The sequence below is a fragment of the Delphinapterus leucas genome, chromosome 20 (assembly GCF_059928025.1).
Source record: "Delphinapterus leucas isolate spDelLeu-1000000601 "Yukka" chromosome 20, BTC_Dleu_Yukka2, whole genome shotgun sequence".
NCBI lineage: Eukaryota > Metazoa > Chordata > Mammalia > Artiodactyla > Monodontidae > Delphinapterus > Delphinapterus leucas.
Window position 1 is genome coordinate 7,458,607 of NC_143148.1, and position 12,414 is coordinate 7,471,020.

General features: G+C 51.1%; 1 protein-coding gene across 2 annotated transcripts; it reads right to left on the minus strand.

The window, feature by feature from the left end:
- Positions 1–4,327: 4,327 nt before the first annotated feature.
- On the minus strand, positions 4,328–12,354 carry RCN3 (reticulocalbin 3). Of its 2 annotated transcripts, none has more exons than XM_022585081.3 (7): positions 11,901–12,354; positions 11,240–11,487; positions 9,167–9,369; positions 7,661–7,833; positions 6,875–6,935; positions 5,122–5,321; positions 4,328–4,873 (listed from the first exon to the last, which is right to left on the minus strand). In XM_022585081.3, the coding sequence occupies exons 2-7, from the start codon at positions 11,479–11,481 to the stop codon at positions 4,766–4,768; spliced, it is 987 nt and encodes a 328-aa protein (XP_022440789.1). In that variant the 5' UTR covers positions 11,482–11,487; positions 11,901–12,354; the 3' UTR covers positions 4,328–4,765. The 2 variants fall into 2 exon arrangements, with proteins under 2 accessions (XP_022440789.1, XP_022440788.1); XM_022585080.3 differs by lacking the exon at positions 11,901–12,354 and adding an exon at positions 11,709–11,854.
- Between the last annotated feature and the right edge of the window lie 60 nt (positions 12,355–12,414).

Genomic DNA, 12,414 nt, shown 5'->3' on the forward strand with positions numbered 1-12,414 from the left:
TGGAGGATTCTGGCTCAAAAAAAAAAAAAAAGCATTGGGCTTCCCTGGTGGCGCTGTGGTTGAGAGTCCACCTGCCGATTCAGGGGACACGGGTTCGTGCCCCGGTCCGGGAAGATCCCACGTGCCGCAGAGCGGCTTGGCCCATGAGCCATGGCCGCTGAGCCTGCGCGTCGGGAGCCTGTGCTCCGCAATGGGAGAGGCCACAACAGTGAGAGGCCCGCGTACCGCAAAAAAAAAAAAAAAAAAAGCATTAAGAGAAACAAGAAATGTTATTATCTGCTATCATTTCCATTAAAAGTAAAACAAGTTGTGCATTTTTTGCTTAATTCTGTGTAAATTCTCCCTGAGAAAAACACTGGCTGCCAGAAGAGGCGACCTTAGTGGAAGGAAGGCTTTGGCTTTAGTATCATCATATGTATTTAGAATTTTGTATCCTACGAGTATATTGCCAAAATTTAAAATGTGCAAAAGATTAAAAAAAAAACAACAAATCTGGGGAGAGACACTAAGAGTGACCAGGTGCTAAGCATCTATTTATCATAAGTTTCTCCATAAAAATAATTTGTTGCTATGTATGAGTATTATTTTGATTAAAAAAAATGTTTTCAAACATGCAGCCCTCAGAGAGCTACAAATTTGCCCTACTCCTTCCTAAACCAATTCTCCACAGTCCGCCACTAGGGGGCAGTATGTCATCATGTTTATAGTTAAAAGCTTTGAGTCACACTTGGATTAAAATTCCAACCCTCCCACAGATAACAATTATAAACTCTGGATAAAACAAAACAGTTACTGTCAAGGTCTTATCCCAAGTTAAATTAGTCTCTTGACATATTTTAGCAATGCTTCTTTTTAATGTATGATTCATTTTCTGGGTTTTTTCCTGTTTATTGTGGTCTCCAGGAGGAATGGACTTTCCAATTAATTTGCAGGGCTTTAGATACCTGTTTGGTTATACTGGAGACAAAAGCAGGTCCATTGTCACTTTGAAGGGTGTAAGACAATCTAATCGGGGAATAATATCCTTAAGGAGAGCTTTCACCACTTCAGAGGCTTTTTCTGTCCAGGTGGGATATGCTTCCACCCATTCTGAACGTGTCCACAAACACCAGCAGGTATCTGAAATTTCCTGCAGCTTGAAGCATTTGAGTAAAGTCTATTTGCTGATCTTCGGTAGGGCAGGTTCCTTTGTGTTGAGTCCCCCTCACTCCTTTTCTTCCTGTACGACAGATGTTCCCTTGGGTTTTTATTACCATAAAGTGACAACTGTCTGACTTTTCCCACCCTAATGTAGTAGCACAAATTCTTGTACCTAGAGGATTTCATCATTCTTCCCTGTTTCTTCACAGAATAACCACAGAGCCATTCAAAGGCAACCATAAAACCATAAATAGCGATGAAGCATCTCTAACCATTAAAAGGATGCCTATTGGCCTTGGCATCCACCAACCAGGCTGAATTCTGGGATGGGCCTCTCAGTGATTTTAGGAACCAAGTGGAACCTTTCTCTTCTCCCTGGGAATGTCCCACTTTTGGACAAGAACAGACAGGTGTTTGTGTGTGTGTGTGTGTCTGTGTTCCTTTCCTTCATTTGACATCAATCTGTAAATGAAAAAATGGTACCGAAACAAAACGAAATGAAAAACCCCTAACAACAAACAAAAACCTAAATAAACCCTCAAGTTTGGTCACGGGATTTTACATATCACAAGAGCCATCAACTCAACCCTCACGCAACGCGACTCCTTGGAGAGCTGTTGGATCCAGACCAACAACACAGGAAACTGCAGGCAACGGAATTAACACCACAGCAAGGGTGACGTTACATGGGGCACAGGGTCCCAAGATAACCCTCCCTAGCCCTCTTATGGAGATCCCAACAGGTACTGTGGCCACACATTGTTACCATGAAATATCATCTTCCTCTCAGTCATGGGTTAACAGCTGTAATCAGATCACCTACCCAAAATGCACCCCAGAGGACTTTCTTCACGGATAGTAGAAACATTCCCCAATTTTTTTTTTTTTTTTTTTTTTTTGCGGTACGCGGGCCTCTCACTGCTGTGGCCTCTCCCGTTGCGGAGCACAGGCTCCGGACGCGCAGGCTCAGCGGCCATGGCTCACGGGCCCAGCCGCTCCGCGGCATGTGGGATCTTCCCGGACCAGGGCACGACCCCGTGTCCCCTGCATCGGCAGGTGGACTCTCAACCACTGCGCCACCAGGGAAGCCCCATTCCCCAATTTTTAAAGACAGAAATACAAGACAAACAAAACACAAACAGTGCACACAAACGCCAGCATCCAAAGAAACAAACGATCCCGTTCACAAATCGGGGAAAAGTCCAGCTGTTATTGCCTCTCTCCAACAGGGTACCCCCACTCAAATACAAAACAAACTGGCTTATTCCGGAGGAAAAAGCCCCAAGTGGAGGAAAAAGTTTCCGGCTGTACACACCAGAACTACTTACCCTGCTGTATGGAGCCTGTCGGCTCCCACAGGTCAATTTCTTGCTCCCACTGCCAAGCGATGGGTCAGCTGGTGCCGCTTTGGGGAATTTTGAAGGGAAGATCCTCAGGACAAGCGGTCCTGGCAGCTGCTAGGGCCTTACCCGAAAATTCCCCAACCGGGGCTGGCTGGCCATGAGCAGCAAGGCTCCTGGCAGGCTTTGCAAAAATTGGTACTACTTGCCCCACGTCAGGCCAATAAATCCAGAGATGAGTCGTTGGGGCAAAGAATAGTGACTTCATTCACAAAGCCAGCATACTGAGAAGATGGTGCACCAGCATCTCAAAGAACCATCTTCCCCGAGTTAGAATTCAGGCTCCTTTTATACTAAAAGGGGAGAGAGAAAGTCCTGGTTCCAGGTCAGACTCCGGAGGTGTTAATTTCTTCCTTCCCTCAGCCATTCACAGGTGGGCCTCCTCAGGAGGTTTCCCTTGAGCTAAACAAAGGTGTTTTAGCTTAACGCTCATTACCTGGGAGGCAGGGTTCCCCGAGACGGGTCATTATGTATGATTTAAGCTTAAAGGCAAAATCCCTTTAGTGATTAACTTGTAATAGAATACAAAAGTTCTTCCCTATTACAAAATGAGTGGAAAGTAGAGAGTTCCCAGTTTTCCCTACTATTAACATCTTGCACTAGTGTGGCACTGTTATAATTGGTAAGTCAGTATTGATACATCATTATTAGCTAAAGTGTATAGACATATTAGGGTTCACTCTTTTTTTTTTTTTTGGAAGTATAGTTGGTTTACAATGTTGTGTTAGTTTCTGGTGTACAGCAAAGTGATTCAGCTATAAATATATATTTTTTCAGATTCTTTTCCATTATAGGTCATTATGAGATATTGACTATAGTTCCCTGTGCTATACAGTAGGTCCTTGTTTATCTATTTTGTATATAGTACTGTGTATCTGCTAATCCCAAACTCCTAATTTATCCCTCTCCCCACTTTCCCCTTTGGTAACCATAAGTTTGTTTTCTGTGTCTGTGGGTCTGTTTCTGTTTTGTAAATAAGTTCATTTGTATAATTTTTTAGATTTCACATATAAGTGCGATAATATAATATTTGTCTTTGGCTTAGATCACTTAGTATGATAATCTCTGGGTCCATCCATGTTGCTGCAAATGGCATTATTTCATTCTTTTTTATGACTGGGTAGTATTCCATTGTGTATATATATATATATATATATATATATATCACATCTTCTTTACCCATTCATCTGTCGATGGACATTTAGGTTGTTTCCATGTCTTGGCTATTGTAAATAGTGCTGTAATGAACATTGGGGTGCATGTATCTTTTCGAATTAGTTTTCTCCAGTTACATGCCCAGGAGTGGGATTGCTGGATCATATGGTAGTTCTATTTTTAGTCTTTTGAGGAACCTCCATACTCTTTTCCATTGGCTGCACCAATTTACATTCCCATCAGCTGTGTAGGAAGGTTCCCTTCTCTCCACACCCCCTCCAGCATTTATTATTTGTGGACTTTTTAATGATGGCCATTCTGACTGGTAGTATGAGGTGGTACCTCATTGTGGTTTTGATTTGCATTTCTCCAATAATTAGTGATGCTGAGCATCTTTTCATGTGCCTGTTGGCCACTGAATGTCTTCTTTGGAGAAATGTCTATTTAGGTCTTCTGCCCTCTAGTTTTATTTTTTGTTTCCAGGGACGACCTCAAACCCTGCCCAACCCCCAGAGCTCCCTCTTCAAATGCCTTGTCCCCTCCTTCAGCCCACAGCCCCCCAACTCCCAGCATGTTCCTCTCCCAGCCACAGCCCCCAAGGCCCCTGTTACCCCCTCAGGGAGACACACAGATGGGGCCCCAGCACTAGATTTTATTGCTTCCCTGGCAGAGAGGAGGCATCCTTTGGGCAAGTGCTGGGGGCAAGTTCGGGGCACTGGGGGGAGTGTTTCTCGTCTCTGTGGTGTGAGGCTCAGATTCGGAGCTGGGGGTTAGTGGAGGCTCTTACAGACTGAGCTTGGCGTAGAGGGCCTTGGTCTGGGCGGGGAGACTCTGCCAGTGAGAAGTGGATGGTCCCTCACTTTGGGTCTGTGAGCCCCTGGGGGGATCTGGGGGGGGCTGCGATGTCTCAGGGAGAGAAGTTGACCCGGTGGGTCCATGAGAGCCCAGGGGCAGGGGGACACCGGAGGCTGTGTCCGCATCCTTCAGGGCCAGACAGGGGGCCCCAGCCACTGGGGCCCTTCTGCGGGTCAGCCCATGGGGCGACAAGGCTGCAGTGGGCACGCTGGGGCTCAGAGCTCATCGTGGTGACGTGTCAGGTCCTCGCCGTAGTTGGTGGCCTGGCTGCCCACGAACATGTTCCAGTTGCCCAGGATCTCAGCCTTGCTCAGACGCCCGTCCTGAGAGGGGGTCAGAGGTCAGCGGGACGCCACGGGGCCCTGCCTGGGAGACTCCTCCCTGGAGCCAAGTATGGCTCCCATGGTCTCCGTCCCCCTCTCCCTGGGTCTCTGTTCCTGCTTTTCTCCCTCCCCACCTCGATCTTTGTCCCTCTTTCTTTCTCCAGCCAAATAGGGACCCCAAAGTCCCAGGCCCACGTTTTGGTCATTTCTGCCCACCGGGCCAGCATCATCCCCCTGCGCCCCTGCACCTTGTCTGTGTCACTCTCGTGCAGCAAGTGGTTGGCCTCCACCAGCGGCTGGTCCTGGGCAGGGGGCAGCACCCAGTGGCCCACCTCACTCCCATCCAGCTTCCCGTCCTTGTTCAGATCTCGGAAGTCCCGGAACTGTTCCCGCTCTGTCTGCACCCAGGCTGGCTCCTCCTCCCCGGGCTCTGCCGAGTACAGATCCGCTGGGGTTGGGGGTGAGAGGGGGTGACATCAGGGGCAGTTCCTGGGGCCTCCCAGCCTGGCTCTGACACTCCTGGAGCCCGGAACCTCGGACCACCCACTTCACTTTCCTTCACCTCAGTTTCCTCTTCTGTTAAATGGAATTGATAACAAACCCGACTTGCCGGTGATCATTATGCTGCACGTGAAACTGGCTTCATTGATTGGTCATTTGATTGACTGAATCATCCATCCATTTGATTGATACACGCATGAAACAGAGTGTGCACTGTGGTGCAGTGCCTGGCACATAGTAGGCACCATAGTAGGAGATCCTCTAAAGCTACACTTTGAACAGCTCACCACACCCAGAACATCCCTGGAGATTCTAGGAGCCTCTCATTTGTTGCAATTACTTGTAAGTGTTTGAAAAGCTCTTCACCCCAAGGGCCCACAGATACATTTGGAAGACATTACAACCTGACAAGTCTTTTTATACCAGACACAAAGCCACCATAATTAGGACAGAATGCCTTCCTCTACTCTGGGGCCAGGCCAGGGGGCTGTCACAGGGAGGGATGTCCTCGAAGATGGAACAGGTGTGCCAGGCACACAATTACCCACTTAGCCTTCAGCCTTCCTTTTTTTTTTTTTTTAATGGTCTTAAGTCTTTTTTTTTTTTTTTTTTGCCATGTCGTGCGTCTTGCCAGATCTTAGTTCCCCGACCAGGAACTGAACCTGTGGCCATGGCAGTGAAAGCACCGAGTCCTAACCACTGGACTGCCAGGGAAGTCCCTGGAGTTCTTTCTGACCAAAAAGAGAGAGAGAGACTTCTATCTTCCTCGAAGACAGAAAAAAATAAATGATGCTTAAATTAAAATGTCTTGCCTATGGGTTTGTTCCATAAAAGCATTCTATAAAGCAATGTTTTCAAACTTTAAAGACTTCCACGTTTAATAGCCTTCCCTTCAACCAAATTCTTTGTACCCCTGAGGACAGGGACAGAGGCAGAACCAATGGGGAACTGGGGGGTGTCTTGAGGGCTCCCTGACATCTTGAATAACAGGAGATGCAGCATTTGCTGTGTAAATGCAGGCTCAAGACAATTTCCCTGACATCCTATCCCAACCAAACACAGCCCCTGAGCCCTGATTTTTTAGAAACTCCACACTTTCCCAGGAACGGACCTTCTCTGTGATATTCTCTGCTCTATCCTCGACCACCAAGATGCAGTAGGTGCTTGATAAATGTTTCCTGGCCCAGCACACAGTAGGTGCTTGATAAATGCTTTTGCGGTCTGGCAAACAGAAGGGACTCAATAAATGTTTCCTGAGCCTGGCACACAAAGGGTGTTTGATAAAGATTTGTTGGGCCCAGGAAATATATGTGCTCAGTAAATGTTCCTTAGGCCTGGCCCACAGTGGATACTCAGTAAATGTTGGGTGGATGGATGGACCCAGGCAGCAACCCTGCCCCACTTCAGAGAGCCTTCACTCTAATGGCTGATATATATCAGCTGCCACCCATGCTCGGGAGAGGACGGGCCTCCTTGGGAAGGAAATCAGGTCCCACTCACCGATGTACTCGTCCACTTGCACATAGCCATCTTTGTTCTTGTCCAGATCCTCCAGGGTTTCCTGGGGAGAAAGAGGCATCAGGGCTGAGAAAATGCAGAAACAAAGGAAAACAGTCAAACAGGACAAAATATTATTAGTTTAGTCATTAAGCATAGTCAAGGACCCTTTAGTTCCTCTTCAAGGGCTATAGATAATATTCTGAGCCATGTCCTTTGAGCTGTCTTATAGGTACTGAAACCCCACTGGGTGGAAGAAGTTAACTACACCTGGCATGGGCAGGGGGTACAGGAGAAATCTCTGGACTTTCCACTCAATTTTGCTGTGAACCTAAAATGGCTCTAGCAATTAAAGTCTAATGGAAAAAAAAAGAAAACAGAGAAGAGAAAAAAATCCTGCCACTCTAAAATAGAGACAGAGTTGGCCAAAAAAAAAAAAAATATATATATATATATATATATATAAAGTAATAGAAGATGGGGGGCCAACAGGAATGGCCTCAGAGTGGACACTCCATGTCTGGGGTTGGGATTTTCCTGGGGTTCAGCCAGGATGGGGGCTATCTAAGGCACTGCTGGGGAATGTGGTTTTCTGAAGGCAGGCTGGGTGCCTGGACCCCAGATGTGAGCACAGAAAGGGGGAGGCCAGATCAGGAGAGATTAGATACTGGGGGGTTGAAGGATGGGCACTGGAGCCCCGAAGGTAAGTGCTGGGAGGCTAGTCCTGGCATCAGAAGCCTGGGTCCCGGGAGGGAGGTGGGAAGCAGCATTCCTCAGGCCCCCACTCACAGCAATCACGATGTCCCGCATGTGAGGGAACTCCTCAGGATGCAAAAAGGCCGTCAGCTCTTCCCGAGTGGCCATTGAGTCCCCATCCTGGTCAGCCACCCGGAAACGCCGCTCGTCCCGAGTCAGCATCTTCTTGTAGGTCTCTGCGTCCTCCACGTCGTGAAATTCTTCACCTGGGGAAGGAGGGATCTTGGTGGGATGTGCTTTAAGACAAAGGGATCTGAGACTTCCCTGGTGGTCCAGTGGTTAAGACTCCACCTTCCAATGCAGGGGACTCGGGTTCAATCCCTGGTCTGGGAACTGAGGTTCCACATGAAGCAGGGTGTGGCCAAAAATTTAAATAAAAAAAAAAAAAGACAAAGGAATCTAACTCTGGGGAGTCAGGGCAGGGAGACCTCCACCGAAATAACAATAATTAATAGTAGCTACCTTGTAGTGAGAGCTTATTATGTGCTAAGCTCTTTATCTACAAAATTGCAATTAATTCTCACAAAAAGCAAGCAAAATGAGTTATTTTGTAGTAGTTGTTGTTGTTGGGGTTTTTTTTTGGCTGCACCGAGCGGCATGTAGGATCTTAGTTCCCCGACCAGGAATTGAACCCGCACGGTTGGCAGTGAAAGCACGAAGCCCTAACCATTGGACCTCCAGGGAATTCCGTTTTTTCATTTATTCTTACTTTATGAAGGAGAAAGCTGACTGTTAGAGAGAAGAAATAACTTGCCCAAGGTCATGCAGCCAGGAAGGATGGACTTTGAGTTGATACTGGCCCACTGGGCCCCGAAGTCATGCTCTGGTGCAGTATACTGACTCAGCTTGCTGGACACAGAGGAGGGGAAGGACATTTTCAACAAAGGGAACAGTATGTGCAGAGTGTAGAGGTTTGAAGAGCACTGTGAGTTCAGGGAAACTGCAGAAGATCCATTTAGCTGGGGCAGAAAATGCAGAAAAACGATGGTGGATGGTTGGGTGAGACTGGGCTGAGGAGCTAAGACTCTCTCCTGGGGACCCTGGGGAGCCATGGGGGGCTGTGAGCAGGGGAAGGTCAAGGTCAGCTCTGAGTGTGGAAAGATCCCTCTGGGTGTATGTGAGGGACAGGCTGGAGGGGAAGGCTGGGTTGAGGGTCCAGGAGGGAGTGGATAAGAGCCGTGGGGGGCCGAGGACTGGGGCATGGGGTTGGAGAGGAGGGAATCCAGGGGCAGAGGAAGAATAAATGGCTTGGGGCTCTCAGGATGAGAGGTCAGAGATCAAAGGTCAGGCCGATAGGGCTTGGGAAGTAGATGTCCCTGGTCAAGGATCTGAAGTTCCCCAGTGGATGTCAGAATGAGAAACCAGAGATAAAGGGTTGGGGGTTTCAGGGTGATGGGGTTCTAGAAGTGGGTAGACCCTGGTCAAGGGTCGGAGGTCAAAGGTCATGGATCTGGTTAACGGGCTTAACGTTCTCAGGATGAAGGTGTCAAAAAGGTCCGGGTCATGGTGTGTGTGGGGAGCAGGGGTCGGTTCGCGTACCCGGCTCGTAGTGGCCGTAGGTGGCGTTGCGCAGCTCCTCCCAACCCACACGCCCGTCGCGGTCTGTGTCGTACGTGTTCCAGGCCGCGCTCACTGAGTCCCGTATGTGCCGCTGCTGCGTGTGTGCGATCCACGCGCGGAGCTCGGCCAGCGACACCCAGCCGTCCCCGTCCCCGGCGCGGTCCATGCGGTCCACGATGCGCCTGCGAGCCGGGGCGGGGCACACGTCAGTCTCGGGCCCCGCCCACCCCCGGGTCCCGCCTTCTTCCAGGAACTCGAGACACACCCCCACATAGGGCTGAAAATGTTGTCCCTGAGTCGCCAGCAAATTGGAGGGAGGCGCCTGTCAATCCCGGTACCACGCCCTCCTCAGGGCTCTGCCCCCCTCAATCCAGGGTCCGCTCCCAGAGGCAATAACGCCCTTTCCGAGACGCGGCGGGCCTGTGGCTGGCGCTGCGGTCCACGACACGCTCGCTTGGGGAATAGACCTATGACAATCCAGGGTCCCACTCTCCACTCTGGCCTGCACGTGCTCCATCTCTAGCTTGAACGAGCTGGGGAGGGGGGCAGGGGGCAGGGAGTCACACCGTGCCCCTCGCCCGCAGATTCCCTGTCCCAAGACTCACTCTGAACTCCGATTGCCACGGCTACAGACTCTCCGGACCTCTCGCCGTCTCAGGCCCCGCCCCCTTCCCCTGGCTCTGCCAGTCTTCAGAACCTCTAGCCCCTCTAGCCCCGGCCTCTGCTCGGCCCCCTCCCGGGCTGCGAGCGTCAATTTCAGGCCCGTATCCCTGCAGCCCCGAGGTATGCTGCGACTCGCCCCTTTTCTCTAGTTTTTCCCAGCCGTTATCAGGCTTTGCCCCAACCATCAGCCCCAACACTGCAGGCTCAGCTTCCACCCGCTCCTCCCCGTGCTCCAGCCTGATCCTGTACACCTCCATGTCACATGTCAAGCCCTTTTAGGCCCCCACCTCATGCCCCGTCTCTCGAGCCACGCCTCTCGGCTCCCAGGTCCCATCCCTCTCCCCTCGCAATGCCCCGTCATTGGTCTGTGTTCTCGCCCAAGCGCTAACACAGCCCACATGGAGCCCTTCTTCCTGTCACCGTCCCGAAGCCCCCGCAAACCAGTCCCCAGAATTGAATTTGAGATGGCCCTGCCCAGGTCGCTGATCCCTTCCTCCCGCGCTAGGCTGTCTCTGCTCTGTTTAGTAGGGGTCCGGCTACCCTGAGGTTCCAGCTGTGGTTAAGAGTTTGGGCTCTAGAGCCAGACATTTAGGTTCAAATCCTGCCACCTCTTCTTGCTGGCTGTGTGACCGTGGGCAAGTCACTTACCCTGTCTGTGCCTTAGTTTCCCCCTCTGTAAAATGGGGATAAATAACAGAACATACCTCATAATCCGTGTGGGGACTAAACGACTTAAGTCTCGTAAAGCACTTTGAACAGCTCCAGGCATTGTATTATGTGTAAGTCTATCACTGCCTTTCCGCCCCCGTCCTTTCTACACCCAACCCCATCCATGCACAATATCCCAGCCAGCAGACCTGGCCACCACCGCTATCTCCACCCTGAATCTGGTGACCCTAGTCTCTTTTCTCCCACCTGGAAGACTGCAGTCACTTCCTCACTGGGCTCCCTGCTTCTTGCTCGCTATAGTCTGTGCCCTGCATGGCAACCAGAGGGATCCTGTTAAAGCCTAAGTCAGCTCACGTCCTCCTTCTGCTCAGAGCCACCCCACAGCCCTTATCTCACTCAGAGAAAAGCTTAAAACTTCACTGTGGCCCCAAAGGCCCTGCACAACCTGACCCCTTTGTTCTCTCTGCCACTACCTTCTACTCTCTCCCTCCACTCACTAGGTTCCAGTCACATAGGTCTCACTGTTCTGCAGACACATCAGGCACATCAGGCCCGATTCTGCTTCAGGGCCTTTGCACTTACAGTTCCCTCTGCCTGGAATGCTATTCCCCCATACACCCACGTGTCTCATATATTACCCTCTCATCGAGGCCTCCCCTGATCTCCTCCCTCTTTAAAATTACAACCCTGAATCCTCTTCCCCCTCCATCTCTCTCCTACCCCAGACGGGCTTGGCTTTCCTCTGGGGTGAGTTGGTCGAATTCCTTGGCCACTTCTCGTCCCAGAAAAGCCTCATGATCATATTGGAAGTTCCCGTGAGCGTCATCATGAGTGGCCTCGCTCAGGGGGGCCGCGTGGTGCACCCTCCCCTGGCCATGAGGGCCGGCGTCAGGGGATGGCTTTCCCTGGGCTCCGCGCCTGAGCAGCAGCAGCAGCAGCAGAAGTGACGGTCGCCACATCATCAGTCCCTGAGGAGTGGTGGAGGCTAGGAGTCAGGGGTCACAGAGAACAGGACAGAGACGGGACAGGAGGATGGGGATGGGGGAGCCTAGGACAGGACAGAGAGTTGGTAGCTGGCTGCAAAGTTTTGAGCTCAAGAAGGGACAGGAAAGGGAGAAGGAAGGCGGGGTTCTCTGAGGTTAAGCCAGCTGTGGGGACCGAATCCTCTGAGGAAGTCCCAGAGGCGTACCAGAGCCGCAAGTGGGGAGGATTCAAGCGGGAGACGTGGCGCAATTCCCAAGCATAGTTCAGGGCGGGGTCGTGGCCAGAAAGAAATCATGCAGGCCCCCGGGCATCGCTTTCAGCTTGGTCCCCAATCCTCCACCCAAGTGGACCCGAACCGTCTTCGCTGGGCAGGGCAGCCGCCCCCGCCTCCCTTTACCCGGTCAGGCAGCTTCACTTCGCTCTCTAAATTCCACTCCGAGTTCTCCAAAAAGATGCCCAATTTGGCTGCTCTCCAGCCAGGCCCCGCCTCCTGCAGCGCAGAGGCCCGCCCTCCTACCAATGAGCGCTCTTGAGGGCCTCATGGGGCGGGGCCGATGAGAGCTGGGCGGGCCAAGGGCGCCCCTCGCCACGTCCACAAAGGAAAGCGCAGCCCCTTGAGGTTCGCCCCGCCCCTTCCCAGGGCAGGCGGGGTGGGCAACACCGGAGTGACACGGCCGGGGGAACTACAACTCCCGGCAGGCGTCGGGGCGCCGTGCCCGACCACCTGCAGTTGTTCTAGCTCCAAAGCCTCACGGGAGGTGTAGTTTTATCTTCCCCTTTGTCCGCAAGTTTTAGGAAGGAAGGGAAGCAAGAAGCCTGAGGAGGCTTTCCTTTCCCTCAAGGAGGGAATAACTCTTCCGTTCCTCCAAGGAGTCAGGTCAGACTCCAGCCAAGAATTCCTTAAAATGCCG